Here is an 18,586-nt window from a genome sequence, read left to right as displayed (position 1 = left end):
CTCAATGGGCAGCCTCATGGTCTTATAACCCCTCAGCGGGGATTACTTCAAGGGGATCCCTTATCCCTTTACTTATTTATTATGTGTACTGAGGCATTAATTTCAATTAACTGGTATAAAGGTAGCCAGAGCATGTCCAACAATTTCTCATCTGCTTTTTGCAGATGATAATCTGTTCTTTTGGAAGGCAAACAAATAAGAGTGTCAAACTATTCTTAGGATACTAAAGGATTATGAGGCTGTCTCAGGTCAACAAATTAATTTTCAGAAGTCCTCAATTCAATTTGGACATAAGATTGATGAATCCAGCCGTCAAGAGTTGAGAGATATTTTGGAAATTCAGAACCTAGAGGGAGTGAGTTCTTATTTAGGCTTACTAGAAAGTTTAGGAGGATCTAAGGTCCAGGTGTTTAGTTTTGTACAAGATTGTCTGAATAATAGGGTGAATGGTTGGACCTTTAGATTTTTTAATAAGGGGGAAAAAGAGGTGATTATTAAATCGGTGGTCACGACACTACCGAACCATGTAATATCTGTGTATCGGTTACCGAAAGCCACCGTAAAGAAACTAATGAGTGCAGTAGCTCAGTTTTGGTGGAGTCCCTGAGGAAATACAAGAGGCATGCATTGGAAATCATGAGATAAAGTATGTGTACCCAAGGACAATGGTGGGCTATGTTTCAAGGATTTGACTGATTTTAATACGGCGATGCTGGGAAAGCAATTGTGGCGACTGATCGAGAAGCCAAATGCTCTTTTCTCTCGAGTTTTCAAAGGATAGTACTACAGGAATGTTTCACCCCTGGAACCGATCCGCTCATATTCCCGTCATATGGCTAGAGGAGTATTATCTCTGCTAGATCTCTGGTTTGTAAATGAATAATTAAAAGGGTTGGAACTGGGTCATCTATTTCAGTTTGGAATGACCCATGGATCCCATCCACTCGCCCGAGACCAGCTAACAAAAACCTTCATAACAGTTACCCGGACCTCACAGTGGATTCTCTTATTAATCAAGAATTCCGAACATGGAATTTACAGGCAATTAGGACTTTGGTGGAACCCCATGATGCAAAAATGATTGAAAGTATTCCTTTGAGTAGGAATCAGATGGAAGATAGGAATGGATGACATTTCACTAATAATGGAAAATACACGGTTCAATCAGGGTATCAAATAGAAAGGATATATCTTGACAAGGGAAAACCACCAGAATCTTATGGACCAAATGTGGATATACTTAAAGCATTCTACTGGAAAGTGAAGTGTCCTCCGAAGTTAAAACATTTCTTATGGCAGCTGCTGACAGGTTGTATAGCAGTCAGAAAAAAATCTAAGAGCGAGAGGCATACAAGGAGATACATGTTGTGCACAGTGTGGAGATCCGGAAGAATCAATAAATCATGTGTTTGCACGGCAAGTGTGGGCACAATCTAAGATCCCATCGAACCCAAACTTTTTTTCTATTAGCTCGCTTTTTGCTAATATGGACCTTTTTTTTTTGGAGAGTTACCCCAAAAATGGAGGATCATCAGTTTGCATGGATATTATTGTACATTTGGAAGGCCCGTAATAATAAAGTTTTCAGTAACCTTGATGATGATCCGAGAGAAACACTTAACTTAGCAGAATTGGAATCAACACTTTGGACTGAGGCACATGTAATAAATTCTCCCAGGTTGGTACATGAGGCACGGAACATACCAAATTCAAGGACTACATGAAGATGGTGTTACACAGACGGTTCTTGGAAGGATAAAGATTTATTTTCAGGGCAAGGCTGGTTCAGCACGCTACCGAGGTTTGAGGGTTTGTTAAGGACCAGGAATGTAAGGGCATGTCTCTCACCTCTTCATGCGGAGATGGAGACACTCATTAGGGCGATGGAAAGCATGAAAAATCTAAGACAGTTTAGGGTTACGTTTGCTATGGATTGTTCTCAATTGGTGAAGATGGTTTCAGAACCAGAAGAATGGCCCGCCTTTGAAAGTTACCTGGAAGATATTAAGCTCTTGAGAAGAAGTTTCATCAACTCATATATTGTTCATGTTTCCCGGACGGAAAAAAAGGCGGATCGCTTGGCACGCAGTGCTCGGACACAACCGTCTTTCGTCGTACACATGGATGCAGAGTTGCCACCTTGGTTAACAGAGTCTACATCAGTCTGTAAATGTTTGCTGTAAAAAAAACATATTAGATATAAATAATGCACAATAGATATTTCAACCAATAATCTGGTTTGGCACACTGGTTGAGCATATGGTGAGATATGAGCTGGACCCAGGTTTGACACCTTCCATCTATGGATTTTAATGATATTTTTTATTAATTAATTAAAATATAAAAGCCACGTAATCATCCGTTAAATCCACATAAGCATTCGTTACCATTTGACTAACAGAGACACGATCAATGTATGGATAAACCTAAATATTTTTGTTTTGAAATTTAAATATATTGTATGTTTTAGCACATGATCTGTGTGTATGTACTGATCGGGACCACAGTCCTCTGTTGATGAATGAATTGGCCGATTTCTCGTGTACCAGTTAAACTTGTTGTTTACATGATTTCTGCTACAAGTTGTACCAGTTATACCATCTCTTATAAACAACTTTCTTTCCACAATTTCATGACTCAAAATATATTTACATTCTATTTAACTTCAAATCACTCTTATTACCTTCATGTCTCTGGTTCAAACATGATTCAACCGAATCTAATTTGTGAGATTGCTAGAAAAGTGTGATAAATAAATAAATATTTATTTAATTCTGTCAAGAATCTGTAGAAATTTTTGACAAATTTAAGCATAAATTTTTATTTAATGCAGACAAGAGAAACGGTCGGCTGAGATTGGTAGACATGCCTTTCTAAGGGTCTTCAAGGGGTCTTGTAATGTCCTTACAATGGTCTTCCAAGGGTTGAAAATATTTATTTATTTATTTATTTATTTTGTTAAAAATCCATTGAAAATTTTGGATAGTTCTCGATATATTTAATAAAAATAATTATTTATTTAATTCTATGATAAATCTGTAATGAATTTCTAAAAGATTATTCATTAAATTATTTAAAGGACATATTTATTTATTTATTTCTGAAATCTGTCGAGATTTTTTTACAGATTCCAGACAAATATATTAGAAATATATATTTATTTGGTTTTGACGGAAATATTTAAGAAATTTCTGATAGATTCCAATGGATTTATTAAAAATGGTAATCTATTTACTGATGTTATTAAATCTGTTTGGAACTTTAGATGGAACTAAATCTATTGGTAACTTTCAATAAAAGTGAGAATTCTTAGGTCCTTTTCAGTATACATTTTTTATAGCTTTTTAATTTTTATTTTAGGAGTGTTAATTTTGGGTTAGAGTTTATAAATCATAGTCTTTTTTTGTAACAGAATAATTCATAGTCTTGATCTATATATATTATTTCTTGTGTTGTAGTTAATTGTGATTGAATGTTTGGTTATTGATCCAAGTTTGCCTACACTTTTACAAAACTGAATAAAGAATAATATATTAAATCCTATTGGATACTATAGCTGATTCGGTCAATTACTGGTTTCCACGCTACCACCCACAAACGAAGCTTTTGTGACTGGTAGTTGTTGTTGGCAATTTACAATAATCACACAAAACTCTATAAATCGCTTCAAACAACTCTAAACCTCTAAATTTCAAAAGCTGTTCAAGCTAACATTTATGGTTGCGGGAGGACAATTTTTTTAAAAAAACTATATAAAAATAAAAATATTCCATTATAATTTTAAATTGAAAAAAATAGAAGTATATATTTGATTTATATTATAAAAGTTTAAAACAAAAATATTTATATAATTTTTTAAAATTTAAAAATATAATTTAAAAATAGAAATTTTATATTTGTTATAATAATATGATTTTTAACATTTTTATAATTATATTAAAATATGAATATTGTTAATTTATTATTTAACCATTGCTGCATTTGATAGTTAACAAGTCATAATTATTTTGCAAACGCAACAATTTTTAACCATTGTACCAGTCGAACAGATCGTTTAATAACGTTTAAAACTGCAACCATCCACATTCACAAACGCCCGTAACTACGTCTGCAACCGCTAGGGTTACACCAGTTAGGCCCCAGTAAAATCCACACTAGCAAGGAATCGGAGAAAGTATACAGAAAATAAATTAATTTAACATATTTTTATTTTCCCACTTCTGTAGTAAACCATATGAGTACATTAATAGCATGTGTATATGCCCGAAATGAAGTAACATATTTCAAGGAATTATCTATATGATCAATTGGATCTTGTCTACTTTTAATTAAAAGATGGGAGAGAAACTAGGTAAAAGACAATCCTGGAAAAGTGAATTAAGCTAAGGACAATAAGACACAATTAAATTATAAGAGATATTGAGTTGTCACTTTCTTCTTTTTTTATGTTATATGTGGATTGATATTAAACACCAAAAGTATAAAGATGTTCTATACACAATCATCTCATCTAAGTTAAGTATATAAACCTGAAGACCTAGTAGCAGTCCAAAATAGAATTGTCATGATCAATCAAATGGTAGTGACTTTTGTGCTCGGCATTCTAATCATACCAGCAATTGTCATCAATGGAGAGTTTTCAGATACTCATGATGCTAAAATAGATCTAATTTTAAAGAAACTCAACAAACCTGCTGTTAAATCCATCAAGGTTGATTAATTTTAGTCCTATAGAGAAAATTACTCCTAATTACACCAATTTCATTTGCGTTTAATTCTTACACACGTACGTCTTTTAATATATGCAGAGTCCATACGGAGGTATAATAGATTGTGTCCATATGAAGAATCATCCTATTTATGATCATCCTTTATTTAAAAACCACACTATTCAGGTCTGGATTTTTTTCCGGTTTTTAAGTTTCACTTTTTCTTGTTATGAACATATATATTATGTTCAATATAAGATTTTGATAATTTTGTATATAATTTTCTAATTCCAAAAGCATTACAAATAGTTGTGATACATAAGCACCCATGTCAAACTGTCAAACCCGGATTAGTAGAACTAAGATATGGTTTATTTTTCCTCTGTTTATATATAGATATTAATGTTATGTTTTAGATGAAACCAAGTGGTGACCACGATAAATGGAACAATGATACTTTAAATATAGACGACGAGAGTATAGTTACTCAACTCTGGACAATCAATGGAAAATGTCCCCAAAATACTATTCCAATCAGAAGAACGACAAGAGAAGATATTTTACGAGCGGAATCAATAGAAAGCTACGGCAAAAAATATCCCAACAACATTCCTCGAAGAAAACCAGCCAATTCGACTAATGAAATCCATGAGGTGCATTCCTTTATATGATTCAATAACCATTTGAAGACCATTGCTTTCTCTTTAGTCGTACATGTCTACAAATTTGTATTTTATAATTCATATATGTGTATGAACATATATAGTATGCCACCCTCCGCGTAAATGGAATTTTTCGTGGAGCTGAAGCAGTTATAAATGTGTGGAAGCCTTATGTGCAAATGCCAAGAGAATTTAGCCTAGCACAAATGTGGCTTGTGGCGGGTCCTCCTTCTAACCTTAACACCATTGAATTTGGTTGGCAGGTCTTAGCTTCTTATTTCAGTTCCATATTTATAAATATATTATAGTATTCTCTTTGTAGTCTTTCACTAACCGTTATTTCTAATTAGGTCTATCCAGGACGTTATGGTGATGACAATGCTAGATTCTTTGTTTACTGGACTGTAAGTTGATAATATTATTTCATTTTGGCTATATTTTGTTGGAATATATACTTATAGATATGGTTATTGTTCTTTATGTATGTTATCTAACATGGAAATAGGCAGATGGGTACCGTTCAGGCTGCTACAATCTTGATTGTCCAGGCTTTGTTCCTGTCAATCAAGCATATGTCTTAGGAGAACCTATTGGTCATGTTTCTACCTTAGGTGGTCAGCAATATGAGATTCCGACAACTATATGGAAGGCAAATATAATACAAAATTCTTTCAGAATATAACTACAACAATTATACTTACAGATATATTTCAAAGCTGAGAACTAATTTCTTTTTTTTTTATCATAGGATCCCCGGACAGGGAACTGGTGGTTGAAACTTAATCACCATGTATTTATCGGATATTGGCCTTCCATATTGTTCAATCATCTACGAAATGGGGCAACCGAAATTACATGGGGAGGCGAAATAACAAATTATAGAGTTAATTTACAACATACAATGACAAACATGGGAAGTGGGGGTTTCGCATCGGAAGGATATGAAAGAGCTAGTTATTTTAGAAAACTTAAGATATATGATGAATGTAATACATGGAAACCAATTCATGATCATGTTCCTGAATATTTCATTACCCAAGAGAGTTGTTACAATATAAGATATGCCTATGAAACTGACTGGGGGGATTATTTCTTTTATGGTGGTCCTGGTCGAAATCTGTATTGTACATGATTACATATTAACATGTTGTAGATGCAACTATGCCATTATCGAGTCATCTATGTTATTTTCCACCATCTTATAGTGTTAGTGATTTGCAAGTGATTATTAAATGATCCTTTTGGTCTTAACACCGATAAAACGCAATAAAAAATCATCAGATAGTTTAATGACTTGAATATTCAGTTGACTCTTTATATAAGTTTCTTGACTGGTTATCTCTCTAACATTAGAAACTTATAACATTTTTTTGGGTTTAACTGTTCGAGAAACTTATAACATGGCAGTAGATATATAATTGAGTGTCGTCTAAACAGTTATACATAAAGAAAGGAACGGAAAAGAAACCAAAAGAGAGTGAATTTCCAGAATAAAATATGAATCGGAAGGAGAGTACTCTGACATGGGAGAAAGGTGAACCTGGCTATGATGCTCTTCGACGAGTTAGAGATGAAAATGAAGTCCAAGGAGAGATAGAGATAGTGTGAGCGATGGAGAGTTTGACTGAGAGAAAAAAAGAGAAAAAGAGAGAGAGAGCAGAGTCAGCAGACGCGGTGAGATATCAGTGGGATACACTATGCAACAACGAGACCAAGAGACTACGGTTGATTGTTTTTTATTTTAGGGAAAATTAACACCTAAACTAATAATTTTGTCCCTTTAGAAGAAAATCAAAATTTATCACTTTTGGACCTTCACTACACTTTTTATATATAAAAAATTCATCTCAATGTTTTTATACTGCAAAAATAGGGAAATTTACTAGACACAAATTAATTGTGATATTACTAGAATGACTAATATTTTTAAAAAAGTATTAGAATATTTTTTTTGTCGAAATTGTTTTTGCTCATAGTTATAACAAAAATATATATTACCAAAGTGCCCTTACAATTTAATCGTTGGCAGAATTATTTTCAAAAAAAAAATCTATCGAGTAATAAGTTTGTTTATAAAATTTGTATAAAGAATAAATCTACTGTTAAAGTGGTGTTAAACTTTCTTAGAAGATTTATTTCCACCAAAGATTTAATTGTTTGATTTGAATAGAAAACCGATTTCTAAGGATATGTATGCCGAATAAGGTAGCAGATTTGTTATAAATGGTAGATTTTTGTGGTCAATTTATTTTTTTATGTTCGACTTATTTTTTATGGCAGAATTATATATTTGACTTAAATTTTTTTTGTAGACTTTTTATTTTAAGTGGTGGCATACTATTTAATTTATACTAGCTTAAGATCCGCGTAATTGCGCGGGATAAATGTTATATATATAACTAATTTTTATGTATTATTATTATTTGTATTCATTTACGTATTATGTATATAATTAAATTAGAGTAAAGACATAAATCAAAATATTACATCTTGTTTATTTACAATATTGTTTTAGTAAATAAATCAAAACAATCATTTTATTTATTTTATATGGTATGTAACTAAATTTCAATGACATGGACATAGATATATAGTATATTTCAATATAAATATTTATTATTGAGAATTCATATTCATATGATAAACACAAAATTTTTAATGTGCAATTTCTTAATGCAAATTTAAAAATTAAAATATTAAAGTTTCAACATTTTTTCAATACAAATTTAGAAATTATCACATTTAAGTATTTTTCTATGTTATATAGTTTAATTTCAAACTATATAAATATATAATATGAATATCTAGTAAATGAGACTTCATATTCATACGATTTATATTATAATTTGTATCTTGTTATTACCAAAAAACGTTAAACCACTGATCACAAAATTTTAGTGTAAGACATTTAATGTTTTTAATAATTTATAGTCATTTAAAAAATTTAAAATGTAACGTATAAAAAAGAAAAAAATTAATTTTTTATTATATGGTTACTGTTGTTGTTTAATATCTTTTAATAATATAAAATTAAACAAAAAAATGCTAAGACACAAAACTTATTATCAAATATTTATTATTCATAATCATTAATGTCATATATACATTAATTATATTAGGCAATTCCGTAGCTTTTATTTAAGAAAAGTGCGAGAATATTCTTTTGTACACTATTTATCAATTTAATAGTTAGTTTAATAAAAAATATAATATAAGTTAAGATGGACCAACTTATTTCTCTAAGAATTCTGAATTTCATTCTCGTGGTGACATGTGGCTACAAAACAATGTTGTAATGTTTATCAATTAATATATAAGGGATTGTAGCATATTTGTTGACGGAAATCTGAGAATATGTAAACCAAACTTAATTTAATGTTTAATTTCGACACGGTTTACATTAATTTCGAATTTGGTTTATTTTTAGGTTAGTCAAGATCAGAATTATGGAAACTTTTGGTAATTGTCATCATCTCTTTCATCCATCTTTTCTTTCTTATCAAATTATCCCCTTTCATGGTGGTTTAATCACTTGTTGCAATCCTTATTGACTGGAGAAACATGGATCACATCAAAAAACGGCCAAGGAAGAAACACACATGTAAAATTTATAATTAGATGGGTGCATAATTCTAAAACATGTCCACTTAAGTGATGAGTTTCAATTTAGTTTAAGGCTATGGTCATTAGATTTAATTTAGGTTGGTGCTACATTTGGTGGTATTACATTAGATTTACACGTTGGTCATTTGTCTTTGGCGGTACATTACATTTTATTTAGTTTTCTTTCCAGAAGTACATGCAAACGAGCCCTTATATTCATGTCAGACCATACAAGTGAAAGAAACCACATACAACCCTTATACATCCATCCGGGAACAAGCAAAACACTACAATTAACGGAAGACACTTCTATTGCTTTCATCTTTCACCTAGTATGAATGAGTAAATACATAATAACTTGGTAGGCTGCATCATGGTGCGGAGCTTTGCTGATTCAGAACCTCACCTCAGCTCGGCTGTTGGTCTGACGCGGGTTATGACTCATAACTTATGAGGAGACGCTAGGTCCCGCACCGTTTTCTGGCGGTAGAGACATTCCCCACTTCCCTTCTGGTCCTTGTGGTTCGATCACATGAACCCAACCATCAGTAAGCCCAACTGCAAATTGATTTGGCTCAAAGGGATGTGCTGCGATTAACCCCACCATCAGTAAGCCCCACAAAGATAAACAGATAAAACCTACAACTCAAGATCTTTATCTGAACATAGAGGGAACTTAAACAGGCAATGTAGCATACCTAGGAAACAAGTACATTCATAATATCAATATCTATTAAATAAAATTCATATTAATACGATTGTATCATCATTTGTATCTTGTTATAACAAAAATATTAAGTCATTGATCACAAAATTTTCAAAAAGATTTTTAACAATTTTTGTAACATATAAGAAAAAAATCAAAATTTTTTTATTATATGGTTAATGTGATTATTTAATTTCTTTTAATAATATAAAATTAAAAAATGAGAAAAGATGAATTTTTTTATCAAATCTTTATTATTATTAATAATCATTAACTACCATATATATGTTGATCATATTAGGTAACTCAATAGCTTTTATTTAAGAGAAAAAATACACGCTTTTATATTTTTGGTTAATATAATGTTTCCTAGTAATTGAATTTTAGCCCAGCATTTTTTCAATTGATTGTAACGTTGCCACGTAAGATAAATTGTCATCTTAATTAACTGACAACTCAACAGTGATCTTTTGTAATTATTGCAAACTTAATGTTACAATTTTTTAAATATTTTTATATTAATATATGTGGGATATTTGAAGGCAAATTGTAAGGATTGGACTTTAAAATTTAAATCAAAAGCTATATACAGTTTTTCTTGTGGTATTGGTTAATTATGATTGAGTTCTATTTATTGATCTAATTCTTCCTAAAATTTTAAAATGTACGTAAACAAGAATATACTAAATTTTGTTGTATATATTATAGAAGAACTGATCAACTACGTAAAGTTCACAATAACAACATAACCAGAGAAAATAAATGTAAATATAAAATAAATTAATTTAAGATATTTTCATTTTTCCTACCTGTAAAAAACTATTCAATTTTTTTTATAAATGATGCATGTTTTAGATTTTCACATATAATAATAAAGCATATTTTAAGTTATCTATATATATAAAGTTAACATTTTCACTTCTTATGACAAGTGGCAGGAGGATTTGATGACATGTGTCTCCATATATTTTTTGTTTTTACATTTTAGTTCCTTCTTCTTTTACACTATTGGAGAAAATGACTAGACTAATACAAAAAAATGAGGTAATGACTAGATTAATACAAATCTTTTGAAAATGACTAGAGTATTTTTTAGAACCCTAGTAAATTATTGTTTAAGCCCTTTATTATTTTTTTTAGTTGTGATTAATTTTAATTTGAAAATCCACATCAGAAGTAATGATACCACGTCACCTAACACGAAAAAAAATCAAACGACGATCATTAACTTCTCCGAGACTGTTCTCCCACTAAACCCTAACTGTTTTCGAAATCGTGTTCACTACAACTCTTCTCGACAAAGCGGCTTCTCTGAAATAATCTCTGTAATCTTCTTCTCTTGTCTCCGTAAGCGTTTTCTCTGAAATCGTGTGTCCGTAAGCTTCTTTTTCAGATTGGTTGTCTCCTCAAATCTCCGTAATCGTATTCTCTGGTATATTTCGAGGCTTTGCTCTGAGTTTTTCGAGTATTTGAGTGAGTATAATTAATGCTGTGAGTTAGATATATGTTTTGTCTGAGTTTGAGTTAGTATTCGTTACGGCTGATTTAGGATCCTTAACGACTGATTTATAGAAGGTAATTGTGACTGATTTAGTATTCTTTGTGACTGATTTATTTATGTAATGATGGCTGAGTTATGTTTTGTGGCTTGTTTATTTTATGCCTTTCTTCTGATTTATCATTGATATGTTATATATGTCTTTTTTGATCAGATGGATGTTTCCGAAGATCTAGCAAGGGATTACCCTCCAAGACTTTACCCTGAAGGGGCTTCTATTTTTGAAAACAAAAGCATTAATACGAATAGCCATTTTTCTGAGATCCCTCGACTTAGACAAGCAATTGGAATAGATGTGTGAGATAATCTGAAGACGTATCCTGTTGGATTGATTGCTAAACTGGCTGAGAGCAAATTGGTGTGGTCTGTTAAGACCGTACATTATCTACTTTGTAGACAGCTGCGAGTCTATAAGAAGGAGATTTGGTCTCTCGTTGTTGATCAACCTCTCAGGTTTAGCTTAATAGAATTTGGTGAGATCACGGGTTTAAACACAAATCCACTGCCAGAAGAAAGTTTTGAACCTGATCCAGAGAATTACAAAGCGTTGTGGGAGTTGTTGAAAGTGCCGCTTGGGTACGGACCCAAGTTTGTTGAACTTATAGAAGCTTTAACGGAGTGTCCATTCTGGAGTGCTGATCAGCGGAAATGGTATGGGCTGTTGTTTCTTCAAGCCATTGGACTTTATGGCTTGCATCATAATTGTAGAATACCCTTTGAAAGTGCAAAAAGAATATTCAATGATGACGCCCTGATGACTTATCCTTGGGGTCGGACTGCCTATGAATTTCTTGTTGATTCTATCAAGAAATAATTCAGCCTTCAAATAGCATTTACCTAGCCTAAGAAACAATTAACTCAGCCTTGGAAACAATTAACTCAGCCCTTAAATAGATTTTACTTAGCCTTACAAAAATTAACTCAGCCTCGAAATAGATTTTATGTTGCCTTAGGAACCATTAACTCAGTCTTCGAATATATTTAACTTAGCAACGAAACAATTAACTCAGCCTATAAATAGCATTTAATCAAATATTAGAAAACAACAACTTAGCCATAGAATATTAGTTTCGACATACAACATACTGGAATAGCAAATAACATAAAAATATAAGTTTTGATACATTACATCTTCACCACTTCCTTGTGTCCCTTAACAGGCTTATCCGTTCAAAATCACGTAAGAACAAGCCGAGCTCTTTGATCCAGAAACAGCGGTTACACATGTTATCATCCTTAGTGACATCAATGTGCCACAAGCAGTGACATTGTCGCTGCACAAGATTTGCACATTGGCATCTGTAGAACGATGACATAAAAAAGCAAATGAACAGGATCCTATGGTCGCGAAAATAGTCACCATGCCACAAATCCCAACCCCATTTCACAGAGCGCACTAGTTTACCGATCCTGTCAACAGATTCAAATGGAATACCATCAAAATACTTCTCTTCACCCTCAAAGATTGCTCGAGTCATTGCGTGTGTATACACAGCACGCTCATATCCAGCATCTGCTGCACGCTTCATGAGAGAAAGCCCTTCTTCGTGAAGGTCCAAGGAGTAGAAAAACTGTACACCCTTTATATAAAGCGTGCTTGGATTTCCCTCATCGTAGCAAGCTTTCAACAACTCAGAAGGCATATTGAGTCCCCAGGAAACAGATAAAACATCGAGGAAATGGTAAACCCCACGCCGCTCTGCTAACACCTTCATCGACCTTGACGATGCTTTGAGGCCATAGAGATCTTGGATGGAGTTACGGGCCGCACGTTCAACCACTACCACCTGAATTTCTTCAGGCAATTCAAGAAGAGGGAAAAATTCCATTTACTCTCTCAGGGGTGAAATTGATTTAGATAGACAGAGAAAATATGTAAAAATATAGAATATAGAGTTGAAAGTCTTATTTATTGGCAGTGTGAAACTCAGTCGTCTAACGACCTTTCTTTTTTTTTGGCGGGAATTTTTAAAGAATAAACATGAAAATCAACAAATCAGCCGTAATACAAAAACATTAAAACCATAAACTAAGCCGTAATACAAAAACATGAAAATCCCTACAACACTTGCTTACATCGGACAAGTTTTCGCATTATAATATAAGAAAAATAGGATGAAATCTGCTTTAGAAGTTGCACTATCAACTTCTAAAGCAGATTGCATCCTATTTCATACTACTAATTCAAAATAACTCAGCCGTTAAAAAGGTAACTCAGCCTTAGTAAACAATAACTCAGCCCATGTTAACACTAACCCAGCCGTTACGCATATCAGAGTCGTTGAGATGCTTTCCAAAGGACATGAAAAATAACAGCCCGGCCATAAGTATTAACTATTAAAATCAACAACCCAGACGTAAGAAAAACATGAAAATCAACAAATCAGCCGTAATACAAAAACATTAAAACCATAAACTAAGCCGTAATACAAAAACATGAAAATCCCTACAACAACCCAGACGTAATAAAAACATGAAAATCAACAAATCAGCCGTAATACAAAAACATTAAAACCATAAACTAAGCCATAATACAAAAACATGAAAATCCCTACAACACTTGCTTACATCGGACAAGTTTTCGCATTATGACCACTCTGTCTATATTGAGAACATGTGTGCTCTTTCCTAGGACGTTTGTTTGATAGTGCAACTTCTAAAGCAGATTTCATCCTATTTTTCTTCGGTCTGCCTGGTGGTTGACGTACAGTCGGGGGCAAGCAGCGTTGGTTAGCCACGAGTTCTGGAACAGGTTGCGCTGAATCAACCGGCATGACCGATTCAGCGTATGCGCTAACCAAATAATTGCTGGTATAGTAAGGACTGCACAGGGATATACGAGAAACATTCATGTACTGCGCCGCTGCGATTGCGTGTACATATGGTAATTTCTCGAGTTCGAAACGGCGACATGTGCACTTTCGCTCTACCAAATTAACAACATGCAAAGACTCGCCGGAAGATCCATATTTAACTTCAGTGTGATGATCATCAATCCTCTGTACCGCTAAATCTCTGGCGGCAGTTACACGACCCTATTAAAATAATATATAATTAATATGAAACGACTGACTTAGTACATCTTAAGGGCTGACTTAAGAGCTGTAAAGACTGACTTATGAATTTAAAGGCTGACTAATTTTTTTAAAGGCTTACTTACATGTAGTAGTTTCTCCACACCACGAGTAAGCGTGGTTCGCTGCGATCTGGCATCCTCTCTTCGTTCAGCAAACCATCTGGTCATCATAACCCGTATCGATTCTAATATCCGAACAATGTGAAGACCTCTAGCATTCGACAATGCTCTGTTCATTAATTCCGCTATGTTCGTAGTCATCAAATTGTACCTCTCGCCCGGAAAATGAACACACGTCCACAGTCGGACATCAGCCCTTTGGAGGTAGCCGTGGAGTGCTGGATTAATCGCTTCAATCTCCTCCAAAATCTGAGTAAAGTCAGACATCCTAAAACATCTCGCCGCTTTCTTCACCAGACGAAATGCATCTTTTCCTTTGTACCGTCCCAGTATATTCTTATATAGATGGTACATGCAAATTCCACGAGAAGCAAGCGGATACACATTTGTAATTGCTTTCCCAATCGAGTTATGCCTATCCGAGATTATCGCAAGACCCTCTTCGTCAGGAATCAAAAGTTTTAGTTGCGTAAAAAACCAATGCCAGGAATCATCATTTCCAGTGTCAACCACTGCGAAGGCTATTGGAAAAATCTGAAAGTTACCATCCTGAGCTAGTGCTGTGAGAATCGTCCCTTTGTATCTACCATTAAGAAACGTACTGTCGACAACCACAACTTTGCGCATGAAAGGAAACCCATTTACGCTCGCACCAAACGCAAGAAACACATACATGAATTTTCCATTCTCATCGATTTGAAGACGCGCAACTGTACTCGGATTTTCCCTTATTATCATGTATAAGTAAGAAGCCAAGCGTTCAAACCCACTCTCAGGTGTTCCCTGAACAATTTCCCTTGCAAATTTCAGCGTCCGGTAAGATTTCCAATATTCCATCTGTTCACATGAAAAACGATACACATAACTCAGCCACATCATACAATTAAGTCAGTCACAACGTAAAACTAATTCAACACTATTTTAATATAACTCGGCTGCATTGTGTAAATATATTAGCCGCTACGAAACACATATTACTCAGCTGTTTCGTAAACATAACTCAGTTACACCAAAGTAATTACCTTTACACCAAACTGCTTAGTGATAGCTATTCCAACACTCGTAGGGCGAACGGCCGGACCAACGTCGCCGAGAAAGTTCTTGTACAACTCTCCTAAAATATCTGGTGTTGCATTTCAACATTGATTAGAACGCTCAGTTGTAGAACATGTATGATTCGATTCGTAAATACAAACATAGAACGCCGGGGATTCCCCTTTGGTAGAAGCACAAACCCTCCAGATACATCCATCAACCCAACACTTAACAATGAATAATGTTTGGGTTGATATGTCTACATCATAATCAAATCGATCCTTCACAGTAAGAAGTTTCAATCGTCTCTCCAAATCGGCTTTACTCTCGTATCGTTGCCCTACCGCAAGATTTAACGACGACATCTCCAACCTTAGAAGAACCTCCTCACTCTCTTTAGACCCGCTCATCGAGAAGTTCTGATATATCTTCTTGGGAGGTATCGTTGGTGACTCTTCGCCTTCTAAAGGAGACTCACCGTATGAGCTGAAGTTATCATCTTCAGATGACGCACCGTCCGAGTCGTCGAACATATCAAATCGGCTATCAAATTCATCGTCTTCTTCGTTTTCTTTGCATGTTTCATCTTCTCCGTCTACGTTCTGATTTTCTCCTTCCACAATACTAGAGCAATCAATCTCATTGTCCTCTTCTTCCTTCTCTGAACTGCAACCATCGTAACTCCCACTGTAATTATCGTCTCTGGACTCAACTTTTGACGCTTCTACTTCTGAGCTAAAACTGAAGTTTGTTTTAGTCTTCTCTCTTGCTCTGTCGTCCTTGTTCTCCGTAATCTCAACACAAAGACGTAGTTGTTCGATTTTATTTAGGGCTACAAAACCATGCAACTGCCGAGTATTGGACACGTACACTGGTGGAGTGTCGTGCGCCATTGTTTTCAATGATTTATTCGAGAACATGTAATATATAACTCAGACACCCTAAGTCAGTCCACATGTAGTAAGTAAGTCTGCCGAAACGTGGATACTAGTTCAGTAATTAATCTTTTTCGACAACCCAACTGTAAATAGGATGAAATACAATAAGCCAACCATATCGTTTAACAATTCAGCCGTAAAACAATATTATTCTAGTAATTAATCTTTCGCTAATAACTCAACCACAATATAGCTGAGTTTCATGTTAAACCATCCAGTTTCGGCTGATTTAAAATAACCCAGCCGTCAAACATCCCATAACCCAGCCATTCTGTGTTTATTAACTCATCTGTGGGTATATAACTGAGTCGTGTCTTTACTACGACTCAACCAAATTTTCCAGAAATTAATCCATCGATGATTAAGTCAGCCGTAACGTCAGTACGTAAGTCAGCCGTTGTCCAATAACTCAACTAGATTCATATAACTCAACCCTTACACGTGGTTTACTTATCCACTACAAGAAAACAGCGATATTCTGACGGACATTCCGACGAAAAATGAATTCCTCGGAATATCCCGAGGAATTTCCGAGGAAACACAAAATTTGGTTTCCTCGGAATTTCCTCGGAATATACTGATGGAATATTCTTATGGAATACCGAGGAAAATTGTATTCCTCAGAAAAAACCGATGAATTCCGAGGAAATATTATAGACGTTAGAGAGCCGTTGGGGGATTTTAAAAATTCTGAGAAAATTCCGACGAACTAGCCGTTGGCATCGGAATTCCGTCGGAATTTCCTCGGTCTGTCGGCAGGATTTCAACTATAAATACAAGCATCCCTCTTCCTCTTCATTCACTTCATATCTTCATCCTCCCTCTCACTCTCTTTACACACGAATTTGATTCATAAAAAACATGTCTTCTTCAAATTATTTTCGTTCTTGGATCGATCGACCTCATTTGGATCCGAACACGAGATTGCTTACGGAAGAATACCAACGAGGTATAACCGAATTCATGGGGTTAGTTCACCGACAACCGGAAGCAAAAACAGGTATGTTAAGATGTCCTTGCTCTAATTATAAAAATAAAAAGGTTATTAAAGAGTGGGATGTTTGGACTCATATATATTTGAGTGGGTTTACACGAAATTACAAAATTTGGTATCATCATGGGGAAACTGATTATGAACATGGTAGTACTAGTACTAGCGAACCTCAGCCAGCGGTTAGATTAGAATAACCAATTAGAACGGATGTAGATTATGGTGTAGGTACTGAGCAGATGGTAAATGATCATTTTAGAGGGGAAGATTTACCCAATGCAGAAGATAGGAAATTTTATGATATGTTGGATGCTGGAAAGCAACCATTGTACGAAGGTTGCAGAGATGGTCATTCAGCTTTATCATCTGCTACAAGATTGATGGGCATTAAAACAGATTATAATTTGGCTGAAGACTGTGTGGATGCGATTGCTGATTATGTAAAAGGTATTCTATCCGAAGATAATGTAGCTCCTGGCTCATACTACGAGGTTCAGAAACTCGTAGCTGGTCTTGGTTTATCGTATCAGGTAATAGATGTATGCAGAGACAACTGCATGATTTATTGGAGGGCGGATGAACAGCGGGTTTCATACAAATTTTATGAGAAGCCTCGTTATAAAGATACGAGTGGAAGAGTTCCAGTGCCATATAAAAGGATGTGATATTTGCCTTTTAGGGAAAGGTTGCAGAGGTTGTATCTGTCTGAACGCACAGCGCAACCAATGAGATGGCATGCGGAGCACTCAACAGATGGTGTGATCAGACATCCTTCAGATGCAAAAACGTGGAAGCATTTCCAATCAAAGTATCCCGACTTTGCGTATGAGAGAAGAAATATCTACCTTGGATTATGTACTAATGGTTTCAGCCCGTTTGGCAAGAGTGGAAGACATAAGTTCCGAGGGAAAGAAGTTCCTCGGAATTTTCCGAGGGACATAAGTTCCTTGGAATTTTCCGAAGGAAAGAAGTTCCTCGGAATTTTCCGAGGGAAAGATGTTCCTCGGAATTTTCCGAGGGAAAGATGTTCCTCGGAATTTTCCGAGGGAAAGATGTTCCTCGGAATTTTTCGAGGGCCAAGTTCCTCGAAAATTCTCGATGAACATTTCGAGGAATGTTTCGTCGAAACTTCCGAGGATTGGAGCATCGGAATTCCATCGAAATATTCCGAGGAAGGCGTCCCTCGGT

At 34.6% G+C, this 18,586-nt stretch overlaps 2 protein-coding genes across 2 annotated transcripts; one reads left to right on the top strand and one right to left on the bottom strand.

Moving 5' to 3' along the window:
• Positions 1-1,504: 1,504 nt before the first annotated feature.
• LOC106386667 lies at positions 1,505-6,541 on the top strand. The gene is made up of 7 exons (XM_013826485.3): positions 1,505-4,711; positions 4,809-4,895; positions 5,126-5,362; positions 5,476-5,634; positions 5,722-5,775; positions 5,877-6,020; positions 6,120-6,541. Exons 1-7 carry the CDS (start codon positions 4,565-4,567, stop codon positions 6,501-6,503), a joined length of 1,212 nt encoding a protein of 403 aa, XP_013681939.3. The 5' UTR covers positions 1,505-4,564; the 3' UTR covers positions 6,504-6,541.
• Positions 6,542-13,802: 7,261 nt separating this feature from the next.
• Positions 13,803-16,362, bottom strand: LOC106384284. The gene is made up of 4 exons (XM_013824274.2): positions 15,681-16,362; positions 15,457-15,557; positions 14,399-15,271; positions 13,803-14,273 (listed from the first exon to the last, which is right to left on the bottom strand). The coding sequence occupies exons 1-4, from the start codon at positions 16,360-16,362 to the stop codon at positions 13,803-13,805; spliced, it is 2,127 nt and encodes a 708-aa protein (XP_013679728.2).
• Positions 16,363-18,586: the final 2,224 nt, after the last annotated feature.

Source organism: Brassica napus, chromosome A10 (genome assembly GCF_020379485.1).
Source record: "Brassica napus cultivar Da-Ae chromosome A10, Da-Ae, whole genome shotgun sequence".
Lineage (NCBI taxonomy): Eukaryota > Viridiplantae > Streptophyta > Magnoliopsida > Brassicales > Brassicaceae > Brassica > Brassica napus.
Note: the sequence above shows the minus strand (reverse complement) of the source record. Positions and strands in the feature narration are given on the sequence as shown.